The 23,069-nt window shown below is 36.9% G+C and overlaps 1 protein-coding gene across 1 annotated transcript in view; it reads left to right on the forward strand.

The window, feature by feature from the left end:
- The window catches only part of MALRD1 (MAM and LDL receptor class A domain containing 1), a 288,915-nt gene that overhangs the window by 193,090 nt on the left and 72,756 nt on the right, over positions 1-23,069 (forward strand). The window contains exons 30-32 of the mRNA XM_074876823.1: positions 2,521-2,682; positions 11,658-11,815; positions 20,476-20,677. Coding sequence (XP_074732924.1) covers positions 2,521-2,682; positions 11,658-11,815; positions 20,476-20,677 — 522 coding nt within the window. The remainder of the gene's footprint in view (positions 1-2,520; positions 2,683-11,657; positions 11,816-20,475; positions 20,678-23,069) is intronic.

The raw sequence follows: 23,069 nt of genomic DNA on the forward strand, positions 1-23,069 counted from the left end.
CCTGCTATATCTTAGTTCCAACAAATGAAGCCTTGCATTTGGATAAACACAACTTTTGCCTGAGTGTATATCTTATAGATGGGAACAAACAGTAGTGGTGGGCACATAACACCTTCTAGATATGGAAATCTCATTTTTTAATGAAAATGCAATGGGACCTGCTTAATCACAAAAGAGAGTAGAACAGGCACAGAGAAAGCCCTTCACAGTCTAACTTGCCCCATCACAAGTGGTTATGGCCACATTTGTCTGCAATTTTTCCTTTTCTCTGAGCTCAAGGTCCTAGCTTATTTCACATTCTACTATAGTTTTATATCAATGTAACTCCAAAGAAGTAAATGGACCACAATCTACTCAGCAGCAATTCCTCTGTGCAGGGTTTACAACAGAATCTGGATGAAATGAATTGTATCCACGTAGGCTGGGGGACATTTTTTTCTTAAATAAACTCACAGAAATTACTTACTCCATGCTTCATTCAGTGCAGTCAGGCAATCTTGCAAAATTTTTTGTTCTCTTTCAGTAACCCACTGGAAGTACCAAGGTGAAAAAAGCACACATGAAAGCAGTTTCAATTTTCATGAGTTGCAGCCAATTATATACCCAGATTTGATTAATAGCAAACCTCAATGTTGGTGAACCAACTAGAGGAGTGCTTGAATTATTGAAATAAAAGCAATTTTTTCGGATAAATGGAACAGTTCTCTTCTGCTGGCTTCTAAATAGGCTCTATTTACCCATAAAATAAGAAGTATCCAGCAGGTGCAGATAGGTCACATGAGTCTGTCAATACTGTTCATAAAAATCTATTCATAATTACTATCTGAATCCACTGTTAAGATATTAGGATAAAATTCCTGAAATCAGGTCATCTATTATGAATAATATAAATTCCAAATGCATTTGGACTTTGATCTTGTTAGAACTGTACAAGAAAATTTTACTACTTTTTTTGATTCATGGGTTCCCTTCTTTGCCCTACCTGCATGTGAGGGTGTTTGGTGTTGGAGTTAGACTTTATTAGGTTTCCATGATGCTTGTAATGCAGTGTCAATGTGGATGCTCAATGAATTTGTGTGTTCCTTTCATGATTCCCAAAGGCCATGCTGTGAATAGCACTAACACAAACACAGAACGGTTGAGGTGGGAAGGCACCTCTGGAGATCATGTAGTTCAACCTTCTGCTTGAAACAGGGTCCACTGCAATAGGCACCACTGAGAAGAGTCTGGCTTTGCCTTCTTTACACCCTCCCAGCAAGTATTTATATACACTGATAAAATCCCATTGAGCTTTCTCATCTCCAGGCTGAACAGTCACAGCTCTCTCAGCCTCACCTCATAAGAGACGGTTCAGTCCCTTGAAGCATGGTAAAAGTACAGTACATTACAGAACGGTACAGATTCTTCTCCTAGCATTCAGTGAGATACAGGTTATTCACTGGGTCAAAATCATTCTTCCTTTAAAATATTTGTCCTGTACACTTAACTGAAGTGACACTTTCTTATAGAAAAGCAGGTCCACAGGGTTACAGAGTGTATGCAGATCTTGGTCATACAAAACAGGTTTATGATAATAATAAGTTATTTTTACAAAGAATGGAATCACTTGTTCTTGTAGTGTCAAAGTAGAAAATAGGAAAAAAAAAACAAAACAGATTGCTAAAAAGTAATTAAATCTATTCTTTTTATCTGTATCCTTTATATGTAGACAGTGATGCATAAATGGTTGTATTCTAATGTAGAATAATTCTAGATAAAGATACACACTCTAAATCCTCGAATCCATTTGAGGTTCTGAAATAGTCACAGTCAGACCTCTCTCTCAAATGCATCACTGACTGGTATTTAATAGTTTGAAACCTTTTCCCAGAGTCCTCTCACAGGAGTAGTTGTGTAGTTGCCTCTGTTTTATAGATAAGGAAAAGACCTTTAGAAGCTAAAAAAGAGTTTGTGATGGGTTTTGATTCATCTTGACTAGAGAATTTATATAATTTTGTTTATTAATTACTTTTCCAAAGTCATCTGAAACATCAGAGGCAGATCTAGAAATGGGAAGTTTAACAAAGATCTGAATTCAGTCAGTGTTCTAATCACTAGAACTTCCCTCTCATCATAAAACTGCCTTCATGCATAACAATCACAAGGATGAGTCAACATATGTTCATGAAAAATGCCACTGTGGAGGTGGAGTCCAGTTGTGCTAGCTAATTTGCTGGGAATCATTTTGTCCATTCACCTTGAATACTAACTAAAATTGATGAAGTCATTAGTTTGTCCTTAAGACTTACATGGGTATATGTCTTTAATAAAGTTTAAGACTGTTATACCTGCTTGGGAAGCAAAGGGTGAATTGCTTCTTCCTTCACTAACAACCACATATGGTTTATGTCAGTACATGAAACACAGAGAATCGTAGCATTAGCCAAACAGAATCCTTTCCATTACCATGTGCAGTATGTTCATTATAGCCTTTTACATAAAAGAGCTGGAATGATAATTTACTTCTTGCTATATTTTCAGGTTACTACACAAGTATTCCTGGAAGCTGTAACTTTGAAACACAAGATCAAGAATGGACCACTGTATGTGGATTAACGCAAGACCCTAGTGATGATTTTGACTGGAATATTAGCAACAGTGCTGTCACAGGACAAATGGATCCTGATACTGACCATACACCAGGTATTGGCATGTGTCCTACATCACTTTTAGGAAAATGAAATATTCACTGACTAAAAAAAATCCATAGGTTAGTACCAATTTAACAGCAAATCTCAGTGTGATCAGCTAAGATTATCGCATATGCAGACAAATCAGTGAGCAATTAACACAGTTCACAAAGCAGTTTCAATAAACATTTAAAATGTTCACTTTTACATTAAAACTGCAATAGAGGATATGTATCACAAAACCACCATGCAAAAATTATATTAAATTTTTTAACGTATTGAGTCTTGTCATTTATATTATCTGGTAACTTCTAGTTCTGTCTGAACACAAAACCAAACAGCCTGGCATAGTAGCCTATTACCAACCTTTTTAATCACTGCTTCAGCAGCACTGTAATTTTATAGATTGCTCTTTTCAGAGTGGTCCTGATTATATCATTTTTCGTACTCCACTTCAGCTTGATGCATTTGTTTAGTAATTTCCTAGACAATGAGCTGCTAAATATAATGTGAAGATACTAATTAATCATCACATCTGGGACACAACAGACCTTTTTCTAAAGCAGTACAGCAAGCCTGTACAAATGCAGTAACTGTCTCCAAGTCTGCAATGAATCTATTAATTAAGGGTCTATTTGAAAACTTTTAAAGAACAACATATATGAAAATTTCAATACAATAAAAGAGGATATATTCAGCAGTAATCATAGGTCACTAAGACGATTACTGCTCAGGTCTTGCTCAGAAGAGCCGTGACAGTGAAGCCATGCACTGCTGAACAGCTGAAAACCTTTGGATAAACAAAGGTGCAAATAATAGTTCAGCCATCCATTTCTCTCAGGTCATGTGAGCACAATATGTAGAGCTTATATTAAACAGCATCTTGACTGAGACAATCCAATGACCCTGACTATGCTGTAGTCAATCTCTGGAAAACCTTGTTGTTTTGTAGGCATTTTTATAGGCAGCTCCATGAAAGTATCAGCTTAGTGTTTCCAATATCATCTTGCACCCAGACAAAACAACATTAGGACATCTTGCTAACCTCTAGCTAACTCATGTTTTTATGAGAACGCAGATTAATCTGTTATTGTCTTTCCCTCTCCCAATCACCAGCTCTGCATTTTTCTCACCAATCACTAGTATTGTGTTCATTCCTTATAGAAGCCACTTGATTCCAATGAAACCTCTGTACAAAACCTTGTGTGTCAGGCCCTAATACTGGTGGTTTTGTGTAAGTGTATACGCAGTATGAATAGAAAACATTGGACTGATACTTGTAGAAGATGGTCATCTGACTAATAAGGATGAAGAAAAAGTAGAAGCATACAAGAAGTTATTTTTCCTCAGTCTTTAATAATACTGATAGACCTTGGGCTGGCCAGTCCTCTGAGTTGGAGGATCACGAGTATGGGAACAGTGACTTTCCATTTGTGGACACTAAGGGATCAGCTGTATCAGTTGAATGTTCACAAGTCCATGGGACTTGACAGGATTCATCCCAGAATTCTGAAGGAGCTAGTGGATGTTATGGCAGGACCCCTCTCGATCATCTACCAGAGGTCTTGGGAGTCTGGGGAGGTCCCGGCTGCCTGGAAGCTAGCCAGTGTTATTCCCATCTACAATGAGGGAAGGCCCAGGGAACTATAGACCTGTTAATCTAACCTCAGTTCCTAGAAAAATTATGAAGAAGATTATACTGTGTACTGTTGAAAGGCATTTAAAGAATAATGCAGTCATCAGGCACAGTCAACATACGTTCACAAAAGGAAATTCCTTGTTTAACTAATTTGCTATCCTTCTATGCTAAGGTCACCCGCCTAGTGGACGATGGGAAGGCAGTTGCATTTTTTCTGGATTTTAGTAATGCTTTTGATACTGTCCCTCACAGCATCCTTCTGGACAAGTTGTCCATCTGTGGGGTGAGTTGGTTCATGGTGCACTGGGTGATGAGCTGGCTGAAGGGCAGAGCTCAAAGGGTTGTAGTGAATGGGGCTATGTCTGGCTGGTGACTGGTCACCAGCGGTGTTCCTCGGGGTTCAATTCTAGGGCCAGTTCTGTTAAATACATTTATCAACAATCTGGATGCAGAAATGAGATGCACCATTAACAAGTTTGTTGATGATACCAAACTGAGAGGTGCTCTTGACTCTTGAGGGACAGGAGGCCTTGCAGAGGGATCTGGATAGATTCGAGCATTGGGCAGTGATTAATGGGATGAAATTTAACAAGTCAAAATGCTGGATTCTGTACCTAGGATGGAGTAATGCTGAGCACAAGTATAAACTGGGACAGAATTAGCTGGAGATCAGCCCTGCAGAAAGGAATCTGGAGGTGCTGGTTGACAGCAGACACAATAGGAGTCAGCAGTGTGCCCTGGCAGCCAGGAGGGCAAACTGCATCCTGGGGTGCATCAAACACAGTATAACCAGCTGGCCAAAAGAGGTGATTATCCTGCCCAATGCAGTGTTGGTGTGGCCTCACCTGGGGTACTGTGTGCAGTTCTGGGCCCCACAATTTAAGAAGGATGTGAAGGTCCTTGAATGCGTCCAGAGGACGGCAACAAAGCTGGTGAAAGGGCTGGAAGAAATGTCCTATGAGGTGTGGCTAGGGACTTTGAGCTTGTCTAGTTTGAAGAAAAGAAGGTTGAGGGGCAACCTCATTGCTCTCTACATCTTCCTGAGGAGATGGTGAGCTCTTCTGCCTGGTATCCAGTGATAGAATGCATGGGTATCATTCAAAGCTGCACCAGGGGAGGTTTAGACTGGACGTGAGGAAGCATTTCTTTATCAAACACCAGAACAGGCTTCGTAGAGAGGTGATAGATGCCCCAAACCTACCACTGTTTAAGAAGCATTTGAGCAACACCATTAATAACACACTTTAACTTGTTCAGTCCTGAATTGGTCAGGCAGTTGGACTAGATGCTTGTTGTAGGTTCCTTTCAACTGAAATAGTCTGTTCTATCCTATTCTAATAACAATTTTCTGCAATATAAAGAGTCTGACTTTAATAATTGAATTCTCTGAAAGTGTAACTGGCGACAACAGTACTCCTCTCCTTGACAACATTTTGAATAATCTACTTTTCCTGGAGTGCGGTACCATTCTAATGAATTCCAGAGAAACATGTAATCATACACTGGTCCTTAAAGAATGGCTGAGAAGCAGTGTGTGTGAAATGCTTAAGGTTCCTACCCAAGATCTTGGTTTAACTTACCTCCCTGACATTAACTTGCCAGAAATCTTAATATACAATTGCTTCCCTAGATGCCCCTACAAGATCTTGCTGATAGAATACTGCCAGAATGCCTATCGATTGTTAGGAGAATTAAAGGTATTGATAGTCAATTACAGTTACCTGTGTAATGTAGACAGCAAGCTATAATTATATATTGTATTATATAAATATAAAATATTATATAGATTATATAATAAATCTGGATGGAATATTATTTTCCATCATAAATGTACCAATCTCTATTTGTGAAGTACTTAGCTTTCCTTTCCAGAAGCTTTAATGGTTAGAAATCCTATTTTAATTTCCACCATATCACCAAAGTATAGTTAGTATTCAATGTAGAAATATCACAATCTCTACTGTTTTTCTCTTGAACTTGTAAACAGCATGATCTGCAGATTTTGACTCTTCTTTGATGTTTTACATTTCCAACATGAACAGAGACATTTTATCAGAAGGTGTCTGTAACCATTTCTGTCCTACTCATTTATCCTCCCTTTTCCTTTAGAGGATTCTGCACCTGCTGCAGGAATGGCTCACCTGATCATGAGGGAACTGCTTATCTGCCACACATCACAGTTTTTCATTTTAGAGACATCCATACTAGTTTGTGTTGCTATTACAGGCTGTAAATGTGGAAGTTCATTCCTCTTGGAAAGGGACAGAAAGGACAGGTAGAGGTAGAAACTATTGTAACTGTCCTTGCAAATCAGTAGTCTGACTTGCTGTCTTGCTTTTCCTTTGATGCAGTGTGATGACAAAACAAGTAGCCCTTGGCTCTTCAAGGAGATTTTATGTGTTTTTCTATTTCAGTTTCCCTCATTTAATTGGCTTTGCTTCTGTGAAATTACCCAGCAATTGTAAGAAAAACAAAGTTAATAAAAAGCAAGGCAAAAGGAAAACAAAATTAGATCAAATGTGTTTGCAAAATTACTCAGATTTGTAATTTACTTGTAATTTAACCGGACAAGAAATATTCACATTAACTATAGAGAAATCACTTGTCAGAATTGCCAGCAGCCTAGATACTGATGACCTGTAATGTCCAGAAGTATCTATCAGCCTGTTCCTAACTCATATCCAATTCTTTCTTGTTCCAAACTCATTTCCTCTAGTTACTAAGCATACAAATTTATTGTACAGAGCATGCATGCCATTATAACAATCTAACGAAGCTTGTGGTATTATAGCAACTTTGTATTAAGCATATTGGCACAACTTTGTGTGAAGGAATCTCATATTGGTTTAAAAGTATCTTATATTGCTTCATCCAGCACAATTTACACAGATATTACACATTTCAGATAGATAGACATGTCATTTGAAAAAAATTTGTGTCAGTTTAATGAAATTAACTTACTGCATTGGTACCGTCTCTGGGAGAAGAAAAGCCCAGTGATTTGAAAACAAAGACTTTTAGTGATAAATAACGACTATGTTTCACCTGTTTAACATTCTGCAATCTGACCAGTGTGTAGCTTATGCAGGTCTCAAATTTTAAAATATTCCTTTCCATGCATTACCTTCTCAAATTGTTCTTTCTTGCTCAAAACCAGGACACTTTCAAACTTTTGCCACTGCATCCATGAAGTATTTAAATATTCAAAAGAGGTAGCTGATCAAGTGCAGAACATTTCAACCTCAAAATCTTCAGACAAATGAAAAATTAAATTTGTTTAATTTTGTTATGTATTTTATATCATTTTGCCATATATTTTACATTACGTACCAAGGAGCCAGGCACCTTAGTCTTCCAGTTTGCTGGACAGTATGCAACTATATGAGACCAGTCTATTTATGAAGAATATATATATCCATGTCATTAAAATCTTTCAAATATCTTTTCTGTCCTGAGAAAATTTACGTGTTTCTTGAAAAAGCTTGACGCATAATATTATACCCAGATATTCTCACCTGAAAACATCATCTCAAATAAGATTGCTTGAAAGATAACAAGAGAAACTATGGAAATTTCCTTGATAGCCATTACAATTTACAAATAGTCTAAATTTTGGATTTTCTTTGACTGAGATACATACTGAATAATTCTCACTCTGAACGAACGATCATTTGCAGGTCTGTAAGAATAGTGTGTTGGATAACAGCTTGAAAGCCCATTACATAGCTTCACTTTATGAGTAAAAACCCTAAAACTGCAAGTAATTTTAGGTAGAAATAACTGCAACTCACTTCAGATGAGAAATTATTTCTTATATTTTCACTCCAGTCCAAGTGGGTCTGTCTCTTGAAGTAACACAGCAATGAGCATCTTTCTGGTTTTGCTTTTTTAAAATCTGTATTTGCCACCCTACTAATAACAAGTGATAAATTGTATCTCATACTGAACTTACAGGTTAAAAAAAAATGATTTTTGTTCTAACACAAATTTTTTTTAGTAATGGAAAAGTTGTGAGAAGGAAATAATTTGCCTTCTAGGTCTTATAATGAGGCTGCCAGCTGGGGCACTTTCATCAGTCTGCCAGAAAATTTAGCAATCATGCCTTAGCATATGATGTTTATACTATTTTAATAATTTGTCAATATAAGGAAAAGCTAAATTTTAGAAATTAAGTTGGGTTATCACTATCCAGTTTGTTTAACAAATATTTCTTTTCTTTCTAGAATAGCAGTTAGTTCATTGAACATTTCTTCTGTTCATCTGCCTCAAGGTCATCACAGTTGCTGCTCTCTTCACAGTCATACCTTCCTAAAAATTGCATCCCTTACAGATGTGTAAATCATATACCTTTTTCTTCAGAAATCTGCATTCTTGAATTATTCTACTTTAATGCAGAATGAGATTTGAGAAACTAAATTGCAAAGCATATGAAACTACACTCCTAGATTCAGCTACAGAATACATGAGTTTATATATGAGTGGTGGGTATACAGAGTGGGTATGAAGGCACCAAGTTTATTTTTAAGGATTTGAGAATTTATTGCATTAAGAAAGAGAAAATGATATAGTGCAGATGCACAATTTACACAAGTTCATCCTTAACAATTCAAAATCTCCTTCCACAGGAATAACCATATTCTTTACAAAATGTTCATTAATATTTCTAGAAAAAAAAAATGCAAAAAATTGTCCTAATTGACAAGGAATCAATCTTTTCAGATATATCACTTGTTAATCACCTGTTTACAGAGGCTTAGAAGAGCTCACATGGGGCTGGCTGGACTTCTGTTATGATTCTGATCATGTTTTATATGTCTTGTGTCCCTTAAACAAAAAGTTAGGATACATTCCTTAGATTAAAAACATTGAATGTTTTTTCACATGAGAAGAGTAAGCATGATCTTCAACAGTGTCAAGGGAAAAAAAAAAAAACAAACCACAGTTTCTCTTGTCTGAATAACTGAGGTATTTTAGAAGTTTGAAAACAGAGTTTTGAAAGAACTTACTTTAAAAGTTCTTGCTGAAATAAAGCTTAGTAAATGACCTTACTAATTCTGAGTACCTTATGAATATGTTCCATCATTTTATACATTTATGCAAGTAAAGGACAGATAGGACTGATTGGCTGACTTTCTGAATACTATTAAATCAGAGCTGTTTGGTTTGGGACAGTAATATTTGGAGTTCATGTGCTCCTACTTGTTGATGTCTGCAAGAGTTGGAGGTGTGGTATAGTGGAGAGATACCAGAGTTTGGAAGATACTATTATGCCCAGTTTACAGACAGGGACTGAAGGTATGTTTGCACATACACAGTCTTTCTATTTGTATTTCATGGTGTCCTTGACATCAGCTTCCCAGATGACCCAAAGGTGTGGTATGTGTGGCCTCTGCAGAGGACAGCACACAAGCACACCAAGCCACCACTCTACATTATTTCTGCAATACAGGTAGCACACTCCTGCCTCTCATGAGCTGGGATGCCCCTTTCACAAGATTAATGCAAGGATGCTTACCAGGAGGACTGTCCTTCTGCGTTTCAGAGTACAGACTGTATGACCATGACTGGAGCATATCCCACCACTGGAGAACTGCCTAAAGGGGATAGCCTGATTGTAGTGCCCTCTATGCCCCTTAGCTTAAATAAAAAGTGTATCGCTATCTTCCTATTTTGACAGCAAATCTGTTTGGTAACTAAAACTACATTAAAAAGTCCTGCCAGGCTGCTCAGACCTGCTCTCTGTCAGCTCAGATCTTCAACAGCCACTTGCAGTGGCCATTGCCAGGTGACATGGATGAAGATGACTTTCACGTTTCATCCATTAATGCTTACTGACACTGTTGCAGCTACTCTTTACCGGACTTTCACCAAGTAGAAGCGTGTGTCCAGCCAGAGAGTGTCCAGGAGTAGAATAATAAACCACAGTTACAAACACGAAGGGGATTCAGACAGGTATGAACTTACTTTAGATAAAATATGCTACCTGGATGCTACCTGACACACCTTCATAGCCCCTCCCAACTCCGGTGTAGCTTGATGAAAGTCTCTCATTCAGAAGCTTTCTTGTAAAGGACTGCAAAGTTAAGCTAAAGCTTTGGTTTTGAACCTGATGTTTTAAGATAGAAGAATGGGATTTTTGTGGTTTGGTTTGGTTTTGGTTTGGGCTTTTTTTTTTATTTTCCCCAGAAGAGGCCCCTTTGAGATAGCTAACCATTCTACAGCTATTCTGGATGCAGCTAGGGCATCATTTCCATACTAGACTAGGAAGAGTGCGCTGTGCTTTAGCTGCTACCATAGCATGCTGTCAGTGAAGTTACAGGGAGACCAAATCTGGAAAGATGTCAGAACCCAATTCTTAGTGAAAACTGAAGAAATCACTAGAACACAAAGACAAAAACTTGATCTGGTTATAATGAAGGGGAATCCAGTCTTTTACATCAGGAACAAGAATTGAGTCATGGGGTTGAATCTTTCATTGCTGTAGTTCAACTATATTAACTCAGCTCTGATCTCCAGGTGTTGCTTCTTTTGGATTTAGGAGGAAGTTGTCTGCTAGGGTCTGCTGTGTATTGCTGCTCAGGACAGCCCCAACAGGTGCCCTTCTATTTGTGAAAAGTATCTTCTCTTCTCTAAGGAAGGTTTTGTCATACTCTTCTCTCCATGCAGGACCAAACCTTGCTTTTACCATAGCAGATGGAACTAAAGTTATGACAAAGAAGGATCTACTGCTAGTTAATAAAAAAAAAAAAAAAAAACAAACCCACAAGTCAGCAGCATGAGTTGCCTATTCAAGCACTTGCTTTTGGTTGTATGTGTTCATTTTAGGTGATAGGCCCCTTTTGGGTTGTAAAAGGGTGACATCTTTTTCTGCTTGGAACTGAATGATTAATTCTCTTTTATGCAACCTTGTGGTTCTTCAGCATCAGCTGAATGATAGGAAGTGTGGATATCTTGGCCCACTAACAAGCCTCAGGGCTTCCATGTGTTCCATACTGCCACGCTGCATGATAGGGAATTTTCCTGGGTAAGAGCTATCAGCAAAGGTGCTCCTGACTCCTGCGATGTCAACTTTCCAACTGATCCTTAGAATCTCTGAGTGAGAGTTTGTGTTTTCAACATGTTTTAAATTTGTTATTCAAATATGAATCAAGTATTTACACAATGATGAAAAAGACAAGTGAGCTCTGAGGAAGGTTATATTAACAGAAATACACATGGAAGATCTCTGTACAACCAAGCTAGTGTATATGTGTATGTGGTGGAAAGATATCTGTGTGTATAAAATGCTTATGCTCTGAAGCATAAAGTAGGATTGAAAAACTATAAGATTTTTTTTATCTTTTTATAAGGTAAAGGACAGAATTTTTTGTATGTAAACTCATCTGCCCAGAAGGAAGGAAACAAAGCAAGGATCATTACCACCAAACTCTTCCCAGCTAGCCTTGGGATCTGTAGGGTTCGGTTCTGGTTCTGGATGTTTGCTTCTAGGCAAACAGGAGTCTTGAAGGTAAGAGAAAAAGCACTTCTACTACATCATGACATAGTAATATTTGCTTTAGTAGTATTTGCATTTCTGTGTATAGAAGGAGCAAAATCTCAGAGCTTTTATTAGCAGTACTTCATCACAACTTAACTGCAGTTATACCTATATGCAAACATTTTGCTGACAAGACCAAGGAACAATTCTGTTTCAGTTTTAACTCCACTTGAAGTCCCTTTTTTTCTACATATGTAAGAACTAACATTGCATGTTTGACTACCATACTTAAACCTATCGAACAGTTCTTCTCTGTACAACTCACTCTTTAACATAAAATAGAGGCAGTTTCCAATGTTTAGGACAAAACCAAGATGTGGTTTAAAAGCAAAGTTTTAAGCATATTAATGTCACCATGTATGGAGGTTTTTGATTAAAATAACTGGAAATAAACCATTCAACCATATTAACGATTATAGCTCAAGCTTCCAGGAAAATGTCTTCCAGGAAAATGTCTTCTTGCTGTTCCCCAAGCATCCTTAATGGGCACACTTTTAGTTGTTAAGTACCCTAGTAAAAGTCCAAGCAGTGATGTGAACCCTTGGAAAACAATTAATTTCATGTGGCTCCCTGAATAAATATGTTACATAGTGTCTTTCTCAGAGGTCTGCGAAAGACTATCTGTGGCAGTTTGTAAAATTTGAAAATACAGGTTGTCAGTTTTACTATGTGTGAGAGAATATAAAAATTTGCATATACTATCAAACTTCTGAACTAAAGTAGTCTATGTTAAAAGTGAGCAAGAATATTTTTGTGGTCTTGGACCTGAAATTAAATCAGGAAGTTTGGACCACCGTTTTTGTACTTATTCTGTTTGTCTGTGGTCTGTTTCTCCACTGTAAAGGAAAATCATGGCATAATTCCATGTGATTATAGTGCAATTCAGGCTGGAATGATCTCAGGAGGTCTCTAGTCCAACCTCCTGCTCCAAGCAGGGTCAGCTACAAGATCATACAAGGTGGCTCAGGAATTTACCCAGTCTTGAAAACTTCCATAAATGGAGACTACTCAACCTCTCTGGACAACTGCTGCCATTGCTTGACTGTTCAACATGAAAAGGCTTCTTATATCCACCCAAAGAATAATGTTACCTTTCATTCCATCTTTTGTCTATCTTTTGTTAAGTAATTTTTTTCAGGATGGGGTTTGCATCTCAATTTTATCTCTAGCACCTAGTTCATGGATACTCTGAATATGGCTATAAACTTAATAAAAACAGAGAAAAAAATCTGTATGTTGTGAAGTTAGTATAAGCAACTGATACTTCTGCTTTTCAAACTGATTTTAAATGGTTTTCAGATTACATTATTTTAACATTTCTTTCTATTCAGTGAATAAAAATGCTCAAAATGTATTCTTCCAAAAGATACTTCAGTTATTTAAGATGAATTTTTAAGAAGTGTTTATATTGCAATCTTGTAATTTTATTATCTGAATATAGCTTTTTAAATACTCTGCCATATCTTCAAGTCCATTCTTTCCAGTTTACATTATTTATCCTTCCACATACACAAAGTTTGAACAGTAAGATTAAGAAAAACAAAGAGTAAGCAAAAGTTGAGGCCAGTTCCAGATTAAATTGAAGTAAAAAACAAATAGAAATTGCTTCTTGGATCTGTTGGTAACTGAAATACTGTGAAATGATCTATGATTATCTATTTGTTTAAACTTAAGTATCCTGGATATTAAAACATGCAAGAGTGCAGGCAAGATTTTCTGAAGGAGCTTCTGAAGTTTTTCAAGCATCACAGAACATTTAACATTAGTGAATAAGCAGATGTGTGTGGCCTGTGTGTGAGTTGGTAGGCAGACAGCCAAACAGAGTCTGCTTTTTAATATTTTTTTTTTTGCATTCCAAATAGACTAGTGTAATTAACTCTCATTACCTTCAGTTTCATAAAGAGATCCATAAAGAATTCTTACTCCCACGTACAAATAAGATTCCCTGTTTATGGCTTTGTAACATGTACTCTTTATGTAGTCACATATAACAATATTCATAATAGACTGAAGTACTATTTAGCAAGGAATTATCACCCTATCACAGACCAACTTTACTCTTAGTGTTGCTTTTTTCTATCAAACTAATAATGTATTTCAGCATCAACTGAAAACAACGAACAGTAACCATTTAAGTGGGAAAAAAAAAAGCTAAAAGAACAAAAAAAAACAACAAAAGCAACAGTGCAAAACTTCAAAAGCAACAGCTCAGTGAAGATTTTGTTCAGGTTGCACTGGTGGTGAAAAAAGTCAAACTGTAACAGGAAGTCTGACTAATGTGTTAGAACAAGACAACATCAGTACAAAAACTGATGTTACAGGTGTTATCTAAAATACAGCTATCTGGTCAAGTCTAAATTAAAAAAAAAAGGACTGCAGATATATATCATACTGAGATGTGTGATTAAAACATACAGAGACTCTGTAAAAAAGAAAGATAAAAATGAAGGATGTGTTGGTATAGGAAGCAAATGTGGTAGAACTACACAAAATAACGTGATTATGAGAATAATACTATTATTACCCAGAAAAGGAATTAATCACTGAGAATAGAGAAAAATGAACTAAAACTGCTTCTATTCTGTATTCACAATGTACATTTCAATTGCACAATTCTATTGTCATAAATTTATTCATAGGGAAACCAAAAGCATATGCTACTATTATTACCTTTAAAAAGGACACAATGTTTACATCAACTCTTGCATTAACACAGAATGGATGCTATTTAAGAGACATCTGAATACTGATGCTTCAGGACATCAGTCAACTATTAGCCAACAGGAGAAAAAAGTTGCTTTGTAATGATTAAGTACAAACCCATTAGTTTTCCTAAGAATAATATGGTAACAGCCTTTGAGAGGTGAGTTATTCAGCACTAAACACTAGTCTAATATATCAATTAATACGCTCTGAACAAGGATAGCTCTTAATATAAACAATTTTTACTGCATTATGCTGTAAATGTATATTTTAAAAGTGCATTTCTCTTTATATTTTTAAGACTATTTAGTTGCATTTAATGAAGCAGGAGATAATTTTGAGCAAGAAATGGAGGTGATTTTCACATCTGTTTCATTCCAATTGGGATTCTATTGGTCATCTGTCAGAGAGACAGAAAACATTCAGCATTCTGCCCCCGTCTATTTACTTCAGGAGTTTGTCATACAGTTGAGAATCAAAACCAGAATTAATTCCTGATGCAATAGCAAAACTCTAATATATCAGTTTTCTGTCTTGGTATTTGTTGATGCTACAGAACTGAGGTATAGTAAATTTTGGTATAGGACAGGTCAATTTTACTAAAAATGACTGAATTTTTTATTACTTCAAATTCATGCTTAAAGAAATAAAGAGAAAAGAGGTAGATAACTTCTTAAAGTGCTTCTCTATTGTGACAGTGAATTGTGATACAGTTTTGCTGAGCTAATTTGTGGGCTTTAGAGAAACAATTTCAGTCTGCCTCTGGTGTAACTTCAGTCCAAGGAAGATGTGCAATGATGACTGCCAAGGAATGTGAGGAGTTCAAAGACATGATCTTAAGGATGTAGAGCAGAAAACAGTATCATTATTCACTAGAGTCAGTGGGAAGTTTCCTCAGCTGATACAAGTCCCTGGTGCCTAACGAAGTGAAAATACAGGTTGTCTTTCACAAGATTTTTCTGCTTCCTTGGCTGGTGATTAAAGGCTAGATGATGGGAATGATGGGAGAATACACCTCTTATTATGCATCCTTTAGATCTGCTTCGGTTTCTTGGTTATTAGTCAGTTCAGGTGGAACATAGTATGTTCCAGCATGCCAACTGCTAGAGTCAGGCATGATCAGGAAGATATGTTATCTTGAAAAGTCAGCATAAGGGTAGAGGATAGCCACATGGGTTGTAACTGCTGATGACTAAGTAGAAAATAGCAGTTTATATTTCATGACCTTCAAAATTACATGCACTTTCCCCATTCCCAAAATGAAATAGAAGTTGAAAAAAGAATTCAGAAGTTTCTAACACAGAGAACATGCTGTGAAAAATTAGAACTGAGTCATGATTTTAAGGCAGGGAAATGGGATTTTCCAAAGAATGCTGTTCACATATGGACTACAAATGAACCAACAAGCAAAGGCACCTTGGAGAAAGACCAAGAAGCAAGTATAAAAGCTTCACTCACGCATTCGTCTCATGCAGATTATCATGCTAAATTCTTCTTAGAATTACCATGAAGTGTGTATTGGGTATCTTCACTCCTGAACTTTTCACTCTGCAGTGAACGAAGCGATAGATCTGTTTCTGTTGGTTCTTATTCTTTGTGACTTCAACTGTGTGTGTGATCTAGAAACAGCATCAGCACAGAATGGACAGATATAATGACTATTTATTACAATTCATGCTTGTTACATTTAAATTAAAATGATAGGATTTAGCCCACAACAAGATCGGTATTAGCTGAACCTGAGTCTCCCCAGACTGATAGATACAGAGTTGTTCAATGGGATTTTGCTACAGGGTGGTTTTTTTTCATTACATGCCATATAGTTGGATTCATCTTGCTAGATTTTTCTTCTTTCACATGTTAACTTGTTTCCACTACCAGGCTAGCTTGTACACAATTCATAGGATGCTGTTTAGGGAGGTGTTGTAGTCTCTGGAGGCACTAAACACCACACAGCTGTACCTCTCCAGGGCTCTACGGAGTTTATATCCAGGACAATTTGCTCTACCTTTCATGTGCCGTATATGTTTACACAGTACAGCAAAAATCTTGTATATGCTAAATCTACTTCCTAACCCAGAAGATGCTTCAAACTCTTAGTGACATGGGTAATCTCACTTAAGAATACAATATTACATTTTATAATTCATTCTTCACTTTCTGTGGGCACAATCTCTGACAGAATAAGATCTGTATCCCCAGCTAAAGAAACAGACTCCTTGGGCTTCCCGTTTTTTTGAACTCCATTGTAATGTCATTTGGTTTAGCATATATTTTAAATTAAGTATTATTCTTTTAGAAATCTTAGCTAAAAATTTTTGAAGATGTATAATAATACAGACCCTTTCCTGGTGTAGTTATGGATAGATAAAGTCTTGGAGAAGTGAATTAAAAGTATTCAGGAGTACTTTGGCAGAAAGTGGGATTGAATGATTTCCCCGGGAGTGTACATGAGAAATGGAGCAGAGCTGAGAGCTCACCTGAGATTTCCTATGTACCAGTTTAGATATATATACTAAATTCTATCATTCTCCACAGGTTACCTATGTGCTTGTTATGAGAAACCATACACCCAGGTTTAAACTTTAGTCAAACCTAACTGAGGACACAACCATACAAATTAACACAACATATTGACTAATCCATAGTAATTACATAACTGCATGTCCATACTCTATGGTAAATATGAGTTAAACTTCAAAGAAAAGAAAGTCAAGGCATATAAAATTACCTTACATCTATAAGAACAGAAGCTGATATCATTAAAATATTGCACTTTACATCCAGTTTGACTTGCTGCCACCCCAGACCCATTGGCCAGTATACATACAGCAGGTTTCATGATGGATTTATTGTCTGTACTGAGCTTATGATGCAGGGTTTCATGTACACAGAATGATACCATGCTCCAAGACCAGGCTCAGTATGGACATGATGTAATTTCTCTGTAGAGAAAATTGTTCAAACAGGCAGCATGCTTTGAAATTTTTACTATGAAAAACTTCTCTTACCACGCTGACAAAAATGAATAGAAAAACCTTCTGATTTTAAACAATGGGCTAGTCTTTAACTGTCCTGTTAAAAGAGACTCTAGTATTGTCTTCAAAAGTTTTTGATACTTCCTCCTTCCCCAATGGTTATCTGTGCAGCTGTGAGACTTTACAATGAGATACATTGAAAGCATCATCCCAATATTAATCTTCAAAAAGTAGAAAATACAACTGCAGTAATAGTTAAAACCACGCTAACACTGTAAAATTCTAGACTGGTAAGACTGTTGTATTTAATACCTGATAATATATTGAATGGTTCCAGTGACACATACAGGTGTTGTAACATAGTCCTAACCTCACACATAGTTATTCTAATTTAGGGTTTCAATCTATGAGGGCCTTAGAGCTTGATAATGTGAGCACACTGTTTTTCACTTTTTGATGGGTTGAATCAGCAATTTCTTCTCAACTCCTGTCCTTTTAACCCTGCAAGATGCATGCTTTTAAGAAGACAGTGGCAAGATATTGCTGTTACACTGTCCTGTAACCAAACAAAAGGCTTGACAAAATTAGGTCCTGATTTAGATTATTGTATGGCAGTCTTCTTGACACTCCTCTCCTCCAAAAATGAAATAATTGCAAGAGCGTTCAGGCATCTGAGATATTTTAATCAATACACTAATTTCTATAAAGCATGTGGTTCATGGTGTCATTTGGGTTGTTAGCTTATTTGTCCCACCAGGTTGGCTGGAAGAGTCAAATGTATGCAGTTATACAGATCATTATTATGGGTTTAATTTTAAAACTTTCTTGGGTCTCAGGTTTTGTGTTTCATCATTAAACTAGAACACTCAAGTGAGAACATGAGCTCATAGATCACTGGAAAGTTAGTCTAAAAGCTCAAGAGGAAGTTGTTATTGAAAGTGATGAAGAGAGGATAATTATTAAAATATTCAGTCCCTTAAAGGAATAGGTATCATCTGGAATGTCTAGAATATGCTTACTTTAATTACTGCACTTCTTTTATTATTTCTGACCTGGTTTTGGACACCTAAGTGGGAAGAGCACCTACATGTGTAATCTCCAGAATTTCCTGTGCTTGATGTTAAGTCATCAGTTGTTAGTTAATTGTGAATTCATTCATTGACATTCTTATTGCTTTCACTATTTGATGATTTTACTTATTTTTTATTTATGATTTTGCTAAATATGCTTGAGCTAATTTACCATGACTGACTGACACATTGTGTTATAAATTGCTTGTACCAGGCAACAGACTTAAATCCCTAGATGCTAAGCCTTTTATTTATATCTCTAAAATCTTCACCTAGTCTATCAACTATAAGGAAGTCACCTTTTGGAGATGAAAGTTCTAGATTCTTCTGGCTCAGGATCCTGCTCAGACTTTTCTTCAATGTTTAGATGAATTTGGGGTTAGGTTTTTACTCATTAGCTTCTATATAGAATCATAAAATCATAGAATGGTTTGGGTCAGAAGGGACCTTAAAGATCATCTAGTTCCAACCCCCCTGCCATGGGCAGGGACACCTTCCACTACATCAGGTTGCTCAAAGCCCCATCCAACCTGGCCTTGAACACTTCCAGGGAGGGGGCAGCCACAGCTTCTCTGGGCAACCTGTTCCAGTGTCTCACCACCCTCACAGGGAAGAATTTCTTCCTAATATCTAGCCTAAATCTACCCTCTGTCAATTGAAAACCATTACCCCTCATCCTACCACTACGCTCCCTGACAAAGAGTCCTCCTCATCCTTCCTGTAAGCCCCCTTTAGGTACTGGAAGGCTACTATGAAGTCTCCCCTGAGCCTTCTCTTCTCTAAGTTGAACAACGCCAACTCTCATCCTGTGCTCACAGGGGAGGTGCTCCAGCCCCCTGATCATCTTTGTGGCCCTCCTCTGGACCCGCTCGAGCAGGTCCATGTCCTTCTTATGTTGGGGGCCCCAGAGCTGGATACAGTACTACAGGTGGGGTCTCACGAGAGTGGAGTAGAGGGGGAGGATCACCTCCCTTGACCTGCTGGCCACCCTTTTCTTGATGCAGCCCGGGATATGGTTGGCTTTCTGGGCTGCAAGCGCACATTGCTGGCTCGTAGTCAGTTTTCCATCTGCTAATACCCCCAGGTACTTCTCTGCAGGGCTGCGCTCAATCCACTCTTTACCCAGCCTGTATTTGTGCTTGGGATTGCCTTGATCCATGTGCAGGACCTTGCACTTGACCTTGTTGAACTTCATGAGGTTCACATGGGCCCACCTCTCAAGCCTGTCCAGGTCCCTCTGGATGACATCCCTTCCCTCCAGCGTGTTGACCACACCACACAGCTTGGTGTCATCGGCAGACTTGCTGAGGGTGTACTCAATCCCACTGTCCATGTCACCAACAAAGATATTAAACAGCGCCGGTCCCAATACTGACACCTGAGGAACTCCACTCGTCACTGGTCTCCACTTGGACATCGAGCCGTTATCTGCAACTCTGAGTGTGACCATCCAACCAATTCCTTATCCACTGAGTGATCCATCCATCAAATCCAACTTAGAGACAAGGATGTTGTGCTGGACAGTGTCAAATGCTTTGCACAAGCCCAGGTAGATGATGTCAGTTGTTCTTCCCTTATCCACCAAGGTGTGGATATGTCAGGTCAAGACTGCCTGTAGGTTTTACAGTTAGTGATTGTATTAATTTATTTTATTTTGTTTTCATAACAGCTTTTTATTTGCAGCTGAACTAACATTAGCGAAAGTATTCTGTAACATTTGATCATGACCAGTAATGTGTGGGTTTAAACTGTATCTAAGAGGGTCAGTACTACCCAGGGAGGTAGCTGTGCTACTGGTCTTGGGTACATTACTTTAGTTAGCTGCACTCTGTTGCTTAATGCTGATTCAGTTACATCTCTTGGGTTTCATTGTCAACAGGTATACACAGCTGAAGAACAAGGAATGGATATTCTTATGTGGTCTTCTAGTAGAAATGAAGAAAACAAATGGATGTATGCAAACGTAGTCCTCTCCAGTAACAGCCCTTTCAGAGTTGCCTTTGAAGCTGAAGTGGGGTGGAGTGAACCCACAGAATTTGCTCTTGATGATATTTCTTTCACCCCAGAATGCATTAATGGAGGTATGTTGTTTCACAAATATATACAAAAAACATGTTTTCTTTTCAGAGAGCAGAGGAAAATTGTGGGATTTCATATTTCAATGTATATCACAGTTACAAACTCTGGAATTTTTTCTTTTGAAATTATTGCAATACTGCTATGCTTTTACTTCATTCAAAAAATGTAGAAAAGAAATGGGCACAACAGAATGTGTTTTTCAAGGGGAAGAAAAATGTATAAAGGAAAGAAAGATCAAATTTTTTATATATGACCCTTATGGCAAATTTTTGAGTAGCTCGTTTTTCCCTAAAGGAAAGGAGCAATTATAGCTATCAGAGGTATCCTATCTATTTGTTGGCTGAGTGCAGTATCTGAATAAAGGTATTTGCCCATGGTTTGTAGAAGACAGTTTTGTGTTATAACTAGCAGTTGAACATATGAGTAATTATAGCAACTCAGAATATTACTGTCATTGAGGGCCTGTTAGTGTTTTCATGAAAAACACTTGAGAGGGATCTACCATCACTCAACTGTATTGGTTTTCTCCTGTATGAAAATAGTCAGAGAAGGCCTTAATTTGGGATGGAACACATTTATGACTATCAAAGTTGTTCACAGTTATTTAAAAAAGAAAATGATTAGTTCTTTTATCTTTGCTCTCTTCATAAAATCTCAGCAGTATAAAAAATTTACCTCGCTTCTAGGCTCTTTGAAAATGTACAATCTGACTTCGGCTACACAAGCTAAAAGTGACTTGAACTGTCAAAAAAAAAAAAAAAAAAAAAAGTAAATTCTAATTCCTTACAATGCCGTGTTTATTCTGTGAGAAGGGTAGTGGTTTACTCTGAAAACAAAATATAACGTATGATACAGAATCAGAAGAAACAAATAAGTATATGTGTAAATACAGATTTTGATAGAAATATTGGACATTCCTTATTTTGAAGAGTCAAGATGGGAAGAAAGTCAAAGAAACAGAAAATCTTTTGTGTAGACCTTCATTCATAAGGAACAAAAAGGAATGATTATGCTTAAATGAATGCCAATATGAATGTTATAAAAATGTTCTTGAATAACATTTCTTTCTATTTATACAGCTCTTATTGTTCAGATACGACAGCCTGCATATGAATTAGTTGTCAGGCTGTTCAAGAAAAAGCTGGGTTTTTTTATTGTGACAACTAAGCATCTCCTTGGAGAATTGACCACCTGCTGATTAAGGCTTAAAGCTAAATAATATGTTCACACAGGTAGCATTTGCTCAGTCTCAAGCTGAACAAAAGTTTTGTTTATTTTCTCTGAATAATACCACCAATAGGCTCAGGCAAATACTATTTTGGAATGTTCTTCAATGAGCTGCAGACTGTGTACATAAACAAAGTGCTTGTTCTACCCATATTATGTTAATCACCTTTGTTAACCATACCTTAAGAATTACTTACACAGTTTCATGCATAATATAGCATAATAGGAAGAGAATTTTTCAAATTACATATTTTAAGTACCTGTAATTAACTGGAAAACCTAGGTTTATATTCCAAGAATGTATATAAATTAATTTTTAATTCTAATGGAACTTATACTTCAGTAATTTATTATGAACAAGCATGAATTCAGAGAAAGGAAAAAATCTTCTATGGAAAGTGTACATTTGGGTATCCTGAAGTAATCATAACCACAGAAATAATGTAATTTTTATGGAGCAACGTTTTCTAGTCACCTCATTTTTCTCCAGATATTTTCCACTTGTAGAATACTTCAAAGTATCTAACTTGTATCACACTGTCTCTGTCTTACAAATATGGTATACCATAAAGAAAGCCTTAAGAAAAATTTTTAAGAGTTATATTGGTTACTTATGGTTTGTTGGATAAGCTACAAACTCATACCTTATCTATATGAATCCACCTAAAAACAAATTAGGCAGTCTTAGTCAGCTAGGCTCTTTGCCCAGCTGCAAAAGAGGCAGGCATCTTCAGGAGTCAACTTATTCCTTTCTATGGTAAACTGGTAATCAGCCTGCAATTAGTTCTTAGAAGCTGCAATACTTACAAGATGGGAATAGTAGTTTCCTTGCTCTATTCAGTATTATATCATTATTATTTCATCTGAAAAGAAACAGACTTTTCCTTGGACTGTTGACATGTTTAACTTAAATGCAGGATACTTGTCTTTGTATTCACTTGTATGCTTCAGGCAATTTCTATTTATTTTTAATAGTAATTTCTAGAGGTATAAGAATGATCTGTACATGAATTCTTTGCAAAACACTGTTCTTTATAAGTCTATTCTTTATGCTTTTGCAAGAGTGGCATAAATTATATTACACTAAAAGCAGCCTAGGCAAGTCTTCTGGTATGGCAAATAATGGATACCCAAGGAAATGTATCAGAATAAAAGAAGAACATAATA

The sequence above is a fragment of the Strix uralensis genome, chromosome 1 (assembly GCF_047716275.1).
Source record: "Strix uralensis isolate ZFMK-TIS-50842 chromosome 1, bStrUra1, whole genome shotgun sequence".
Classification (NCBI taxonomy): domain Eukaryota; kingdom Metazoa; phylum Chordata; class Aves; order Strigiformes; family Strigidae; genus Strix; species Strix uralensis.